This window comes from Herpailurus yagouaroundi, unplaced genomic scaffold (assembly GCF_014898765.1).
Source record: "Herpailurus yagouaroundi ecotype Mexico unplaced genomic scaffold, PumYag 438, whole genome shotgun sequence".
Lineage (NCBI taxonomy): Eukaryota > Metazoa > Chordata > Mammalia > Carnivora > Felidae > Herpailurus > Herpailurus yagouaroundi.
Window position 1 is genome coordinate 984,980 of NW_024412655.1, and position 14,690 is coordinate 999,669.

Here is a 14,690-nt window from a genome sequence, read left to right on the forward strand (position 1 = left end):
GTGTCCTCCCTGGGTACCCCTAGGCCGGTCACTGACGACTGTATGCCAGGTGCTTACACCATCCACCTCTGGGCGTCAGGCCCATTGAGGCACCTTCCAGGAGGGGCTGGTAGCAATACCCGCGCGCATCCAGGAAGCTGCAACTCGGTGGGGAGAGGGTGCGGTGGGGAGAGGGTGCGGGCAGGTCTTCCGGTAGTTCTGTGGGACCCTGAGCCCTAGATGCACCATCAGCTGAGGGTCCTGCCAGCCATGGGGTGGGGGTGGGGGTGAGCAGGGCTGGGGTAGGGTCAGAGCAAGGACAAATGAAAGCCAGTACTGAGGGTGGCCCACTGGTGGGCCTCTGCTCTGGGTAGGTGAAAGCAGGGACAGGGCCTGAAGGGGACCCTTGCCCGGTTTCTATGGGTAGTGATGCCAGCCACCGATTTCTGGGCCCTGAGTCCCAGTCAGTCTGGGAGGGAAAGTGACAAAAGGGGATGCCAGCTGCCTTGCCCCCCCCCCCCCCCCCCCCACAGCTGGGCTCAGAGCCCAGGAACCTCTCTTGAGGCCTTTTCTTGTTTCCTTATCTGGAAAAGGGGGGACTGCCTTCCCATCCCAGCCTGAAACTAAGGTCCGTGTGATACCACAGCCCCTGTCTGGGCACTGTAGGGGGGAAGTGGACCCGGAGGGAGCCCAGAAGCTCTGCTCAAGGCCCCATTATTGGCAGGAATATCCACAGGACTCCCGTCACCCCAGCAGGTCACAGGCCGGATGCACATTGGAGGCTCTCACCATCCTGAGTGTCACTCTGTAGGCTGTGTCTGGGAAGCGGTGACCCTATGAGATTGTGTGCGGGATGGCCCTGACTGGGGGGGGTCTCCTTAGGACCCCCTCACATCACCCGGGGCCCCAGCCTCTCCGCAACCTCCTCTCCATCGCCCGGGCTTGGCCTCGGGAAGGACGCCGCCTCGGTGGGCTGGGGTGGGCCCCGGAGGAAGGAGCAGCTTGACTCGGAGTTAACAGGAAGAAGTTGAGCAGGCGGGGCAGGGGCGAGAACCACCAACTGCGCGCCTGCCTGGGTGGGGTTTGGGGTCAGGAGAGGATGTGACTGTAAAGCCAGGAAGCTGCAGGGAAAGTTCTGATTAAAACACACACACAAACAAAAGGCAGGTCCTCACTGTGCTTGGCGATGAGCTCTGGGGCTGCGGTGCTGCGGGCCGGACCCGGGGCCCAGCTGAGCACACAGTTTGCTCCCAAGCGAGCATCAATGACCTCGACGACCGCCATCCCCCCCCAGGAGGAGAGAGCCGGAACCAGGTGACTTCGTGAGCTCCCCCGACAGCCCTGCCGCTCCGCGTGGGCCTGTGTCCTTGCCCTAGGACACATTCTGACCTGAGGCCGGTCCTCAGAGTCGGGCCCGGCCGAGGGGAGGCCCCGCAGCACGTGTAGCCTGTGTGTGCCTGTAAGAGCAGGGGGTGACAGGAGGCTGTGTGCGCGCCATGGGTGGCAAGGGCAGGTGTGAGATGCAGCGTGCGGTGTGGGGTTTGTACAGATGCTCGAGGCCATGCGCCCTGTGCGAGCCGTTGCAAGTACGTGTGTGCTGTGTGTGTGGCCACAAGAGTGCTGGAGGTGCGGGGGGGGGGGGCCTGTAGTGCAGGTGTGCATGGGGAGGGGGCTGTGTGTGCATGTGGTGTGCACAACAGACTATGCAGGGGAGGGTGCGCAGGGGGAGGTTGTGCAGTTTGGCCTTACCTTCCAGGAAGGCCGGAGACTGCCTCCCCAGGGGTAAAAGATCTTAAGAGTTTGAAAGGCGTGAGTGTTACTGCAGGAGTTTCCCTGGGACCCGCCGAGCTGGGGACCCCGGGGAGGGGGTGTGCGCTGCCCCGTCTCCCACAGTCTCCCAGTGGACTGGTTCTGCTTCAAGGACCTTCCCGAGACTGCCCCCCACCAGAGGGCTTCGGGAAGGAACCTCCTCACCAGTTCCCTGCCTGATGCTCCAGCAATCCCCGAGGAAATTGAGCCAGCCGAGCCCAGGGCTCCTGGGGGTGTGGAGGCTGGGCCAGGCCCACGGTGGCATCACCCACGCAGAAGGAACGCAGGGGAGGCTGAGAGACTTGGGGCCCTAGGCGTGGGGAGGACAGCCCTAGGCAGGAGTGGAGTGAGGTCTCAGTAAGTACCTGCTGCATCAGCTGGGGCTTCGAGGAGGTGGCCCCAGGCCTCTGGCTCCTGCGCTGGGGGGTTTGGCCCCTCCTTTCAGCCCAGGTCGCCTTAGAACTTTTTGTGTCAGGAGGCACCTGCGGCTGCTCCGAGTCTGGGTTCGGATGGTCCCAGCCCCACAGAGGAGAGGAGGGTCACCCGTGGTGGGGTGGGGAACTCCCTTGGAGAACTAGACAATGTGGACAAAGGTCTTTGGTTTTGGACATGACAAACGGGGCGGGGGGGACACGGGTGTGGGACCCGGAAGGAGGGGGGACCCACAAGGCCTTCTGGAGCAGACTCAGTCCAGCCAGGCCCCCTCCCTCCTGCCTTGAGGACTGTGGCCTGGCTCAGCTCAGGTGCCCTGTCCCCACACACGCGTGCACACGGGACATGTCCAGGACAAAACGCTACAGCTGGGAGTATGGCTCCGAGGCCAGCAGCCCACACCCACCCCGTGGTGGCAGGCAGGTTGCATGTGACCCTCGGCACTCAGGGCCTGGGTAAAGCGAGGTCTGCACCCTAGTCCTCCTTGTCTGTGGCGTCCCTATCCCGGGGAATAGTGGGGACACAGCCACGTGCCACCCTATGAGGGGTGCCAGGGGGCCCTCCCTGGGCCATCGTGGTGACACCGGAGCAGGCGAAGGTAAGTCTGAGGGCTTGGGCCGTACCCACTCCAGCATGAGGTGCCACACATGATGCTGTGCTGGTGTGCCCGGCACCCTCCAGGCAACTGGTACGAGGTTACATGTTAACTCATCCTGTTCTTGTTTAACTTTCTCCTTTGGGATGGCAGCAGCCTCTGACCCCTCCTGGTGTCCTGACTGACCGGCCACAGAGACAGAGAGCCCCGGGGGACCAGTCTGCTCAGCCAAGGAGCCCTGAGGAGCCGGGGGGTGGCACCAGTGCCCAGCCTGCCCCGAGAAGGCCCCGGCCAGACCATGGCAGGTAGACGGGTCAGAGAGGGACAGGCACGGACCCCACTCCCACCCCCATCCCTCGGGCTGGCTCCATGCTGTGATGTTGACTGGCCTCCGGCCAGGGGTACAAAGGCCTCTACTCACCCCTCCCACATAGCCCAAGGTCCTGACCCCACAGTTAGGGCAGGCCCTGCGCCTTCTCCTTCCCAAAGCCTCTAGACTATGGTCGTGGAAGTCAGTAAAGCCGACAGACGCTGGAAATGGCAGCTAGTGGGGGGCCCCGGGGGCAGGATGGGTAGGTGTGGGCTACCGAGAGACCACACCACCAAGATGACGGTGGTCTCCTCTCACGTCCCCTGGGACTCTTCGCCCTGATTTAAAGATCAGAAAGCGTAGGTCTCAGGGAGGTGGGAAAGCTTGCTCGTGGCCAACCGAGGAAGGTCCTGGACTCCCATGCTGTCATCCCAAGTGGAAGGAGTGGCACGCTCAGCACCTGTGCCCCCCCAAACCCCTGGTGTTTACACTTGTTGTAGCTCCCCCAGCAGAGGGGCCGGGGGAGGGGTGCAATGCCTGGCCGTTCACCTGGGCGGGAGTCACAGTTGCCGGCAACAGGTGCACACAGAAAATGTGGGAGCTGGGCTCATGTCCTGGGTGGGTGGGCAGTCAGGTGGGCCCCCTGAGCTGGGGTGGGTCAGCTCAGCTATGACTCTGGCCCCTGCCTTCCAATGTCCTCTGAGGACAGAGCAGCCACATCGAAGGCAGGCAGAACACCCAAGACCCTGCCAGGGCCTGTCCCCTGTGGGACCTGTGCATGGACATGGTGAGGCCACCAAGCATCACATGGCACTGACCGTCTTGTTTTCTTCCTGGCCCACAGACCATCTGTGGTTGGTGGGAGCCCAGCATTCCAGGCATGGCTAATCACTGGGTCCTCTCTCTGCAGGTGTCTGTGACACGGCCCCCAACTTTCTCTCCCCGTCTGGAAACCAGGCCCTGGAGCCTGCCCTGGGCAGTGCGGTCTCCCTGAACTGCACGGCCTGGGTGGTCTCTGGGCCCCACTGTCCCCTGCCCTCAGTCCAGTGGCTGAAAGATGGGCTGCCGCTGGGCAATGGAAGCCACTGTGGCCTCCATGAAGACTCCCGGTAAGAGACTGGGGTGTTCAGGGTCAGGTGACTACCCTGGTTATACCCGAGGCCACCTATACCCTGGTCTATGACCACCTGGACACGGGCAGAGTGCCACTTTTGACACAGACCAAGGGTCAGTGACTGCAGGGACAGATGGCCCCTTGTAGACAGCCCAGGGCCAACGGTGCTAGCACAGTCCTATGGCCTGAATTAGGCACTGACCCCCCAAAACCCAGACCCAAGATCACGTGACTGCCCCAGACAGATCCACACCCCCACCAGGTTTTGGCCACTTCTCTTAGCTTTTGGCTCAAGGGCTACTCAGGAAGCCCACACCTGCATCCTCCGTGGGTGAGTCCAGGGACATCCACTGATGCTCCCAGGCCCCAGGTAAGAGGGTTGGGCCTGGTCTCCCCAGGATCAAGGCCAACTCATCAGAGGTACTTGTGTCCAGTGTTCTGGGGGTCAACCTGACCAGTGCTGAGGACTATGGGGTCTTCACCTGCTCCATCCGGAATGTCAGCTCCTCCTCCTTCACTCTTTGGAGAGCTGGTGAGTGGAAGTACACTGGGTGGAAGGTGGGAGGCCGGGGGGGGGGGGGGGGGGGGGGCTGGGGAGCCTTGAGGCTTGGAGAATGCCGGGTGGGGGTGGCAGCGGTTCAGACTGCAGCTCTGTCGCAGGCCCAGCTGGCCACCTGGCCGCAGTGCTGGCCTCACTCCTGGTCCTGCTGGCCCTGCTCCTGGCGGCCCTGCTCTATGTGAAGTGTCGACTGAATGTGCTGCTCTGGTACCAAGACGCCTACGGGGAGCTGGAGATGAACGGTGCGTGGGGCCAGGATGGACAAAGAGAATGAATCAGCTATGAGACCTCCCTAGGCTGTTTTGGGTGGGCGGGTTGCCCCGGTAGGTGTGGAGGGGGAACCCTGGAGGTCCCTCAGGGGCTGTTGAGCGCGCAGTCCAGGAAAGAGGGCAGAGGGCTGGGGTCGGCAGAAGCCAGATAGGCGGCCAGCATCCAGAGCTGGAGGCGGCGTTGTGGGCGTGCGTGCGGGATCTGCCAGGTGGGATCTGCCAGGTAGGCAGGCCTGGTCCCCCCAAGCTCGTGGGGAGGGGTTAGAGGACCCGGAATGGGCGGGGGCGGCGGCCAGGGTAGCGGGCCCCGGGCCTGGAAAGCCGGGCGCTGACCATTTGCCGTCCGCAGACGGGAAACTCTACGACGCCTACGTCTCCTACAGCGACAGCCCCGAGGACCGGAAGTTCGTGAACTTCATCCTGAAGCCACAGCTAGAGCGGCGTCGGGGCTACAAGCTCTTCCTGGATGACCGCGACCTCCTGCCACGCGCGGGTACCGCGGGCCCAGCCTGGTGGCCTCGCTCGGGTCCGGAGACCTTGCCCGCCCTCCCATGGCCCCGCCCCGTTCTGGGCCCGGGCCCCGCCCTCCCATGGTACCGCCCCCGTTCCGGGACCGGGCCCGCCCGACGTGGCCCCGCCCCATTCTGGGCTCAGGACCGCCCTCCCATGGTACCACCCTCGTCCCGGGACCGGGCCCGCCCTCCGTGGCCCCGCCCCATCTCCGGGCCCCGCCCCCGTCCGAGACCGGGCCTGCTCTCTGTGGCCCCGCCCCGTTCTGGGCCCGGGCCCGCCCCCCGGGGCCCCGCCCCATCTCCCTCCGGGCCCCGCCCTTCCTCGGTCCCGCCGACGCCTGGTTTTCGCAGAGCCCTCCGCCGATCTCCTGGTGAACCTGAGCCGCTGTCGACGCCTCATCGTGGTGCTGTCGGAAGCATTCCTGGGCCGGGCCTGGTGCAGCCACAGCTTCCGGTGGGTCCCGCGCAGGGTGGGGTGGGTCCCCGCCTCGTCCCCTCCCTGACGGTCCCGCCCGCGCAGGGAGGGCTTGTGCCGGCTACTGGAGCTCACGCGCAGGCCCATATTCATCACCTTCGAGGGCCAGAGGCGCGACCCCGTGCACCCCGCGCTCCGCCTGCTGCGCCAGCACCGCCACCTGGTGACCCTGCTGCTCTGGAAGCCCGGCTCCGTGGTGCGGAGAGGGGCGAGGGGAGGGGCGCCCTAATGGGGATGGTGGTACCGGGCTCCAAGGAGGGGCTCCTCCATGGGCAGCTCTGTGGTGTGGGGACTTGTGGATGGGACCCCGTGGGGGTGAGGGTTCTGTGGCCTGCTGCCCAGAAGAGGGGCCTCTTTTGAGGCCCCTGGAGCCAGGTGAACGCATGCCTCCAGGTGTGCTCTTTGGGGCCAAGGCCACCAGGCTAACAGCCCAGTCCTGGCCCCCAGGCGCCTTCTTCAGAGTTTTGGAAGGAGCTGCAGCTGGCACTGCCACGGAAGGTGCGGCACAGAGCCCTGGAGGGAGACCCCCAGACCCGGCTGCAGGGTGACAAGGACCCCATGCTGATCGTGCAAGGCCACCTGCCCGAGGGTCGCACCCTGCACCTGGAGCTGGACCCCGACCCTGAGGGGGACCTGGGTATGCCCCCCTGGTCCCACCCCGACCCTGAGAAGCTTGGCCTGGGGCGGAGGGGGTGCACGGGGCTGAGGAGCCCAGAAAGGGGTCCAGGTGGCGGGGACTTCCTCCCTGCAGCCCATCGGTGGGCTTGACCCCCAGCACACCCTCAGTGCCTCCTTCCCGGAGGCACGCGGACCCAAGGCCTGCCTGGGAATCTCCAGGACCTCAGATGCCACTATGCAGGAGGGTGAGCAGGGAGTGACCCTCATTCATGGGTCCTAGCAGAAGTCAGGCTGTGGACAGCCCAGCCTCAGGCCTGGTGGTACCCTCTTCCCAGGTGTCCGAGGGCCTATCTTTGGGGAGCCATCAGCTCCACCCCATGCAAGTGGGGTCGCCCTTGGAGAGGGCCGGGGCAGCGAGGTGGATGTCTCGGACCTCGGCTCCCGCAACTACAGTGCCCGCACGGACTTCTACTGCCTGGTGTCTGAGGATGACGTGTAGCCTGCACCCGCCGGAGCGTCAGGATCACCAAGGACAGCTGGGTGCAGGGCGGGGCGGGGTTTGTCTCCTCTCAGCAGGACTACCAGCCATGAGACCTGGAGGGAAGTGGGGGGACTCTAGTGTGCCTCCTTGTGCCAGAAAATAAAGTCCTTTTAGATCCTGCCTGAGCCTCAGCCTCTCCTCTCCTGGGGCAGGAAGGGGCACGTCCATCTCAGGGTCTCCGCGGCCCTCAGCCCCTCCCCTTCCTCATCCCCACGGCCACCCAGTCACAGGTCTGGCTGTCCACGCAGTCCCGCCCTCTCTCCAACCTCCATCCTGAGCCAGCTCAGACACATCTCTTAACAGTAGCCTCCTTGGGTCTCTCTGCTTGGGGGGCGTGACGGTCCCCAGCCCCGCTCTGATCCACACAGGTCCTGGAGGAGGAGGGGCAGGCCCCTTAGAGTCTGCAGGTTCTGAGCTTTGCAGAAGAAGCCTTTTGTTGTAAAAATGTGAGTGGGAGGGGGCTTCACCACCAAATGTCCTGGTTTGGTGAGACGGGTTCCCACGGCTCAGTCAGACGGTGCGAGTCCCTGGTCAGGACACCCCCAGGCCCGGCGAGGCAGGGCAGAGACAAGTGTTGGGTGTGGACGGCCCAGCAGGGCAGCACCTCAGCCAGGGGAGGTCGCAGCTCTCCCAGGAGTGGCCACCCCTCTGCACACACGGTCCCCAACACCGCTGCGTTTGTGCCTCGGTTGGCCCCTGGGCTGCCTCTGCTGTCTGCCCTGGTCCCTCCAGTTCTCTCCCCACTGGATACTCTTGTCCTGGTCCTGGGCATTCTGACCTGGAGAAGCTTTGAGTGACTCGGGGTGAGTATCATCAGGGGCAGGCGCGGCTATGCTCAGGGACGCTGCTGAGTCCCTGGCTTGGACCCCCAGGTCGAGCCAGCCGAAGAAACTTGCAGGGCTGTGTCCATAGCTATCTTTATTCCCAGCACTGGCAGTTCACCACCTCCGCCCAATGACCCGGTCACCACCCCACACACCGAGCAGCCTCAAGCCCTGCCCTACCCCTGCCCTATAGAAGCCAAGTCCCTAAAACAGCACCCCCATGCCCTCCCTGGTGCCTGGGCCCCTGCAAAGTGGCACACGGGGCTCCCGTGAGAGGCCCCGGGCCATCAGCCTTCTCCGCCAGGCTGGCCAGCGAGCAGCGCAGAGCTGAGCCTATCCCTTGGAGGCTAGGCGACGTTGCATCCTCCTCCAGGAAGGCCTCACCTATGGGCCCAGGAAGTCCTCCTTTCGATAGCCTTTCTGCAGTGAAGAGGGGGGGCCCAGAGTCAGGGTTCCTGCCCGCGGGCCCTGTGGTCCCCATGCCCCACTCCTCCCTGGGTCTCTGGTCTCCTTTCTCATGTTCCCCACTTCCCGAGTCTCCTGTTCCACGTGAGTTGCCAGGTCTGTTCCCTGCCACCCGATGTCCCGCCCCCGGGTCCGGCCCTGCCTGCCCTGGGTCGCCAGAACGTACCGCCCGGAAGTCTCGGTGGAGCTTGCTGTATTGCCACAGGTTGGCCAGGAGGCTGGAGGCTGCTCGGGAGGACTTCTCGCTGTCGGGGCTGGGGTGGGGCGGGAGGGCAGGGGTCAGCAGGAGGACAGGCTAGGCCGCGAGGGAGGGTGCCGGAGGGGCCTCACCTGTCCCGCTTCTTCTTGATGAAGACTAGCTTTCGGAGCCCGTCAAAGTAGAGCAAGTCTCGGGCAGCGATGGGACTGGCCACCACCAGGTTGTTGAGCACGGCTACGATGTTGACCAGCACGTCGGCGGGGGGACACTTCTCGCCCACGCTGCCCGGCAGCTTCTCGATCAGGTGACTCACCACCTTGGTGGCTGCCGGGAGGCCGGGAGGTGGGGAGGTCAGGAAGGCAGCCTCCGCTCCTGGCCGCCCGCCCACCCCCCGTTCCGCACCCCCGCATCTATCCGCTCGGCTCTAGCTTGCCAGGGGCTCGCCCAAACGGGCAGCAGGAAAGAAACCCCAGGTGTGAGCCCAGCTAGGCAGGGTGAGGGCAGAGCCCGGGCTGCGGGGTGGCCTGACTCACACATCTCGTCCTTGTTTCTGGCATTCCGAGACAGGTTTCGGATGAGGCCAGTCAGCGAGCGGAGCTGGTGGTGGTCAGCGGTCCGAACCCGGTCCAGCAGCGGGTTCAGGACGCGCTCCTGCTCTAGGGCCAGGCGGCTCAGCACGCCCGCCCACTGCGGGTAGGAGAGGAGCTGGTGAGCGCCGCGGGTTGGGGCTCTTCTCTGTCCCCGTCCCTCTCCCTCCCCAGAACCCTGAGGCAGGACTGGACCCCACCGTCTCTCACCTGCTCTGTTCTTTCTGCTTCTGCCCTCACAGCCCAGACAGGAGCCTCATCACGTGTGACTTGGGTCAGCCCCTTCTCAGCTCACGCCTCTCCCTAAACCCTCAGGGATCCTGGGGGCCTGTCCCGTCTGGGACACTGGCCTCACACTCCTGGCTGCCCCCTGTCCCCTGCCTCTCGCACCCCTGGCTGTGCGTCCTGTCCCCCGGTGTCCCCTGCCTCTCGCACCCGTGGCTGTGCGTCCTGTCCCGCGGTGTCCCCTGCCTCTCGCACCCCTGGCTGCATGTCCTGTCCCCTCCGGTGTCCCCTGCCTCTCGCAGCCCTGGCTGGACGTCCTGTCCCCTCCGGTGTCCCCTGCCTCTTGCACCCCTGGCTGCATGTCCTGTCCCCTCTGGTGTCCCCTGCCTCTCGCACCCCTGGCTGGATGTCCTGTCCCCTCCGGTGTCCCCTGCCTCTTGCACCCCTGGCTGGACGTCCTGTCCCCTCCGGTGTCCCCTGCCTCTCGCATCCCTGGCTGTGTGTCCTGTCCCCTCCGGTGTCCCCTGCCTCTCATACCCCTGGCTGCATGTCCTGTCCCCTCCGGTGTCCCCTGCCTCTCACATCCCTGGCTGCGTGTCCTGTCCCCTCCGGTGTCCCCTGCCTCTCGCACCCCTGGCAGCGTCCTGTCCCCTCCGTCTTGGGTTTTGGCTCATCCACCTGGCTGTGTTCATCCCGCTCCAACAGACTAAACTGGAAAGCTCCCGCACCCTCCTCATTCACCCTTCGTGTCCCCAGTGCAAGGCCGCACGTGGGTCCTCACCCTGCGGTCGCCCGCGGTGATGTTCTGCAGTGCTCCCGCGGCTGCCTCGGTCGTGTGTGGGTTGAGTTCACAGCGCTGCAGCAGCCGGTTGTACAGCCCCACGATCTGGGGGCTCCACAGCCACTCAAGACCCTTGGGGTCCTTAGACACCTCGGCGAAGGTCAGTGCATCAGCCGTGAGGGGCAGCTGGGTGGGAGGTGTGGAGGGTCAGCTGGGTTCGGGCCGGGGGGCCCTGCTCCCAGCTGCCCAGGCCCGCGCCCACCTCTCGAAGCCGCCGGCTCTGAGGCGTGAAGCAGCCCACCACCTCGCCGGGTGGCGCCCCGGCCGTGTCCCTGCGGCCCCGGCCCTCGAGCCGCTGCAGGGCGGAGGGCGGCATCTCATCGTACAGGCGGTAGGACAGGTTCCTCAGCACGCACACGGCGTTCTCCACACTCTGCAGAGGGCGGACCGTGGTCAGCGTGGGCCAGAACCCCCCCAGGACCTTTCGGCAGTGGCCGCCCCTCACCTTGTCCTCACACTTGCCCACGTCCAGGGCGTGGTTGATGTAGGTGACCAGGGCATCCACCAGCCCGTGGCACTCACGCATCTTCTGGCGAGTGGCCTGGGAAGCTGAGCTGAGGTTCCTGCGGACGGAGGCAGACCGGGGAGCACCCCCAGTGGGAACCAGTCCCAAGGGCCGAGCCCTTGAGCCCCAGGCACCTCCTGGCCCTGAGCTGGGCCCCGCCCCCTGGCACCTGCAGCCCCTCTGCGTGCCCGTCCTCCCCCACCCCCCGCCAAGTGTCCAGAGTGGAGGGGAGCCTGCGGACCCCAGGGCCTGCTGCCCCCCTGACATATCGTCGCTCTGCCTGGGACCAGCTGCCCGTCTCACTTCTGTGCCAGCACCCGTACCTCGCGTGGCCGGGCTGCTTCTGCCCGCCGCCCTGGCCAGCCCCACCCTGCCATTCAGACCTGGGACTCCAGTGCCCCTTCTCCAGGCCTCCCCTGCCCCCTTCCAGGCACCCAGTTCTTTCCCCACGGCCACCGTCTTAGCCTCTCTCTGCTGGGGCCCCCCCCCCCCCCCCGGCGCACCTGAGGAAGCCCGTGGCATTGTAGAAGATTTCAGCCTCAGAGGCATTCTGCTGGATGAGGGGTGGTCCTCCGGCCCCCGAGAGGGGGCTCAGCACCAGGTCTGTGAGCTGTTCCAGTGTGTCCCTGGCCAGGCGATCCTTCAGATGGTCACTGGAGGACAGGTTCCACAGGATCCCTGGGGCAGGCGGGGCCGTGGCCATGGTCAGCAGTCGCCCACTAGTCCCCTCCAGGCCCTCCAGGGAGGGTGGGGACGAGGCTCCCAACCTCTCCCAGGGCCCCTCCTGGCGTTTGGAGCCTCGCTCGAGAGCCCCATGGAGAGAGCCTGCATACAACCTACAGGTCACGGGGCTGTGACACAGCCGAGAGACCACGCTTGGGGACACGGGGCCTGGGGGCTGGAGGCTAGCTGCAGACCTATGGCACAAGAACAGTCGGGACCAATGGAAGCGGCGGGGACAGAGGAACAGAGAACGGAGGGAGGGAAGGAGAGGGCTGGCGTGGGCTGGCAGGGCACCTGTGACGTTCTTGCGCAGCTCATCGTCATGCTCACGCAGCGTGCGCAGCAGCTCGAAGATGCCATTCTCCTCCACCAGGGCCAGCTTGTTGTCCGCGTTGTCGTAGATGAGGTTGCGCATGGCGCCCGTGGCGTGGCGTTGCACCTCCTGGTTGGCGTGGTTGAAGAGCTTCACCAGCCTGGGCACGGCCTGAAGGCTGCGGGCCTGCACGCACAGGCACGCGGGTGTGAGCAACGTGCACACAGGCGTGTGCAGACGGGTGCGAGTACGGGAGGGTGTGTGCTGGTGACAGAGACGTGCAGGTGTACGCAGGCGTGTCAGGCGTGTGCAGGGGTGCGCAGGTGTCTTTAGATGTGTGCAGATGCGTGTAGGTGTGCGCAGGTGTGCGCAGAGGCACGCAGCTGTACTTGTACGTATGCACATCGCTTCCTCCTGCCCCTCGTCTGCTGGGGAGGCTCTGGGCCAAAGGGGGGTCTGCCTGCCCACTCAGCGTGGGGACCGTTGAGGGGTGGTTAGGGACCGGAGATTAATGACAAGTGGGAGGATCACCGAGGGTAGTAGGCAGGGGTGTTCACGGGCCAGTGGGCCGCAAGTGGCACCCGCGGGGGCGGTGGGTCACCTGCTTCTTGGCTGCCGCGTCGCTATAGCACTTGTGCTGGATGTAGGCTGCTCCCAGCACCTGCAGGTTGGGGTCCGAGGCCATGAGGTACTTGACTGCTGAGGGCAGGTCGATGTCGTCAAATCTGTAGGGACGGGGGCCAGGAGGGGTCAGGCTGACCCTGGGGCCGGGCCAGGGCCGTGGCAGAAGTCCCCTCCCCAAGCCAGGCCCAGCTCACCCGCTGCTGAGCCTCTGCAGAGTGCGGTGGCCACCGTAGCTGTCCAGTCCACGCACATCCGGCAGGTGGCTGGAGTCGGCCAGGCTCAGGCTGAGGCTGCGCACGGATGGTGCTCGGGCCACAGGCTCCAGGACACCCCCTGGGGCCACCCCGGCCACGCCGCGGCTGCGGTGGCCGCTCTGGAATCGCTGCAGGGTCCGCATGGCCGGCGCACGGATGGTCCGGCTGGGCGGCCCCTCAGCGGCTCCCGGCCAGTCCAAGCCCCCTGACCGGCCGGAGCTGGCCTGGCGCTCGTAGCCAAAGGCCCTGTAGGCGGAGGCAGCTGGGGGCTCCAGCTGCTCGGATACCACGCTGTAGCGGTCATCCAGGCCCCCGGCCCCTAGCCTCAGCGAGCGCAGGGACAACGTGTCGTAGTCCACCCGGCTCCCCGCCCCCCCACGCTCGTGGAAGGACAGGGGCCGGGTAGGCATGGGTGCGGCAGGCTGGGCTCCCCCGTACCCCGCGACCCCAAAGGCGCTGCCCCCGTTGTGGGCAGAGCTCAGCCTCCGACTGGAGCTCAGATCCACAGCTGAGCGGGAGGACCAGGAGGCCGGGCTGTAGGCAGGCTTGGCGACGGGCCGGAAGGTCTGCGGGGCAGGGAGGGCAGTGAGTGGCTGCTGGGGGCTCGCCTGGCACCAGCCCCTCTCCCTGACCCGGCAGCCCCCAGCTTCCCCCAGAGCCTCCCCCACGAGCCTCTCCTGAGGCTGGAGAGAGTGTACTCACAGAGACGTTGTCCCCACCGAGGCTCTGGGAGCGCGAGCTGAAGCCAGACTGCAGGGTGTGGTAGTGACCGCGGGATGGGCCTGCCGACAGGGACAGTGGTGGCCTGGCTGGGCCAGATGCCTCACGGGTCTCCTCCGCTTGTGGGTCGACCCTGGTCGGACCTCTCCCACAGCCCCCTGCCCCTCCAGCTGTGCTGGGGGATGGGCACGCTCACCCCCCCCACCCCCAACCCCCACCCCCGACCCCCTGGCTGCCTGGGAAGTGTGCCGGGACTCCATCAACTCTCTAGTCCCTGCCAGGACACACACCTGACCCCCTCCTCCAGGAAGCCACACTGACCTCTGTGAGCCCGTCCTTTGCTGTGGTCACACGGGAGTGATGCCACACTCGCCAAGGACACACAGTTCCCTGTCCCACCTGGAAAAGCCACGCCCGTCCCATCAAGCCACACAGAAACTGAGGCTGCTGGCGCCAGCCCGACTCTGTGGTGAGTGGACAGACAGGGGGGGTGGGTGAAGGGTGGAGAGATGGCAGAGGAGGAGGAGGGAGGGCTGGTCGGACCGTTGGAAGGAGGGGTGGATGGACAGATGGATGGCTGGTTTGACAGACAACAGGTGCATGAGCTGGAAACACTGAGGACGGTTGGGTGAAGGTCAGACCAAAGCAGAGCAGGGGGATGGACTGGGCTGAGGTGGCTCCGGCGTCTCTGGACAGGGAGGAGGTGCCCGGGGGGGATCAGCCTCTGCCAGGGTCCCTGCTAGGGCCATATTTTGGGGGAGAAGAGTCACACGTCCCCAGAGAGCCTAGGCAGGGTGAGTGGCTGAAAGGACTCATGATGTGAGTGAAGGGAGGGGGCCTCAGCCCCTCCCCCGGCCTCTTCCAACTAGGTCTGGGGGGCTCCCCTCCCAGTACATTCCCCAGACCCGCCCTGGTTAATGAGGCTTCTGGGCAGGGGCTATTAACCCTTTGACGCTAGTGAGGCTCAGCCTGGGGGGACACACCCCCAGCCTGGGGACCTTACTCCCACCCCCAAATTATAATCCTCCCCCTAATTGGCAGGGTAGCCAGGGTGGTAATTAACCCTTCCCTGCTCCCTCCTCCACCCCATGACCCCCGGGCACCCAACTACTTAGCCACCAGCAAGGCTGAGGCCCAGGGAGGAGAGGACCCAGGAATCCAGGCTGCTCTGGCAGGCCCCTATGCTGGCTGACCCTC

At 65.6% G+C, this 14,690-nt stretch overlaps 2 protein-coding genes across 5 annotated transcripts in view; one reads left to right on the forward strand and one right to left on the reverse strand.

Annotated features, from left to right (window-relative positions):
* Nucleotides 1–262: 262 nt before the first annotated feature.
* SIGIRR (single Ig and TIR domain containing) lies at nt 263–7,333 on the forward strand. Of its 4 annotated transcripts, none has more exons than XR_005787118.1 (10): nt 263–1,293; nt 2,969–3,120; nt 4,036–4,234; nt 4,638–4,771; nt 4,900–5,040; nt 5,417–5,560; nt 5,931–6,033; nt 6,100–6,250; nt 6,502–6,917; nt 7,008–7,123. XR_005787118.1 is itself a non-coding variant. In XM_040464293.1 (10 exons), the coding sequence occupies exons 2-10, from the start codon at nt 3,114–3,116 to the stop codon at nt 7,169–7,171; spliced, it is 1,233 nt and encodes a 410-aa protein (XP_040320227.1). In that variant the 5' UTR covers nt 267–1,293; nt 2,969–3,113; the 3' UTR covers nt 7,172–7,333. The 4 variants fall into 4 exon arrangements, 3 of the variants coding, with proteins under 3 accessions (XP_040320227.1, XP_040320229.1, XP_040320228.1); XM_040464293.1 differs by having other exon boundaries at nt 267–1,293; nt 6,502–6,691; nt 7,008–7,333; XM_040464295.1 differs by having other exon boundaries at nt 267–1,293; nt 4,674–4,771; nt 6,502–6,691; nt 7,008–7,333.
* Nucleotides 7,334–8,114: 781 nt separating this feature from the next.
* The window catches only part of PKP3 (plakophilin 3), a 9,598-nt gene continuing 3,022 nt past the window's right edge, over nt 8,115–14,690 (reverse strand). The window contains exons 3-14 of the mRNA XM_040464287.1: nt 13,476–13,555; nt 12,714–13,339; nt 12,497–12,620; nt 11,877–12,081; nt 11,363–11,537; nt 10,800–10,917; nt 10,557–10,727; nt 10,295–10,480; nt 9,235–9,388; nt 8,833–9,025; nt 8,669–8,756; nt 8,115–8,457 (exon numbers count right to left, since the gene is read on the reverse strand). Coding sequence (XP_040320221.1) covers nt 8,422–8,457; nt 8,669–8,756; nt 8,833–9,025; nt 9,235–9,388; nt 10,295–10,480; nt 10,557–10,727; nt 10,800–10,917; nt 11,363–11,537; nt 11,877–12,081; nt 12,497–12,620; nt 12,714–13,339; nt 13,476–13,555 — 2,156 coding nt within the window. The 3' untranslated portion in view covers nt 8,115–8,421. The remainder of the gene's footprint in view (nt 8,458–8,668; nt 8,757–8,832; nt 9,026–9,234; nt 9,389–10,294; nt 10,481–10,556; nt 10,728–10,799; nt 10,918–11,362; nt 11,538–11,876; nt 12,082–12,496; nt 12,621–12,713; nt 13,340–13,475; nt 13,556–14,690) is intronic.

Excerpts from the sequence above, each read along its gene's own strand:
- SIGIRR (XM_040464293.1), top strand. Across the intron at positions 4,235-4,637 it reads GGCCTCCATGAAGACTCCCG|GATCAAGGCCAACTCATCAG; the intron begins GTAAGAGACTGG and ends TGGTCTCCCCAG. Across the intron at positions 6,034-6,099 it reads TGGTGCAGCCACAGCTTCCG|GGAGGGCTTGTGCCGGCTAC; the intron begins GTGGGTCCCGCG and ends CCGCCCGCGCAG.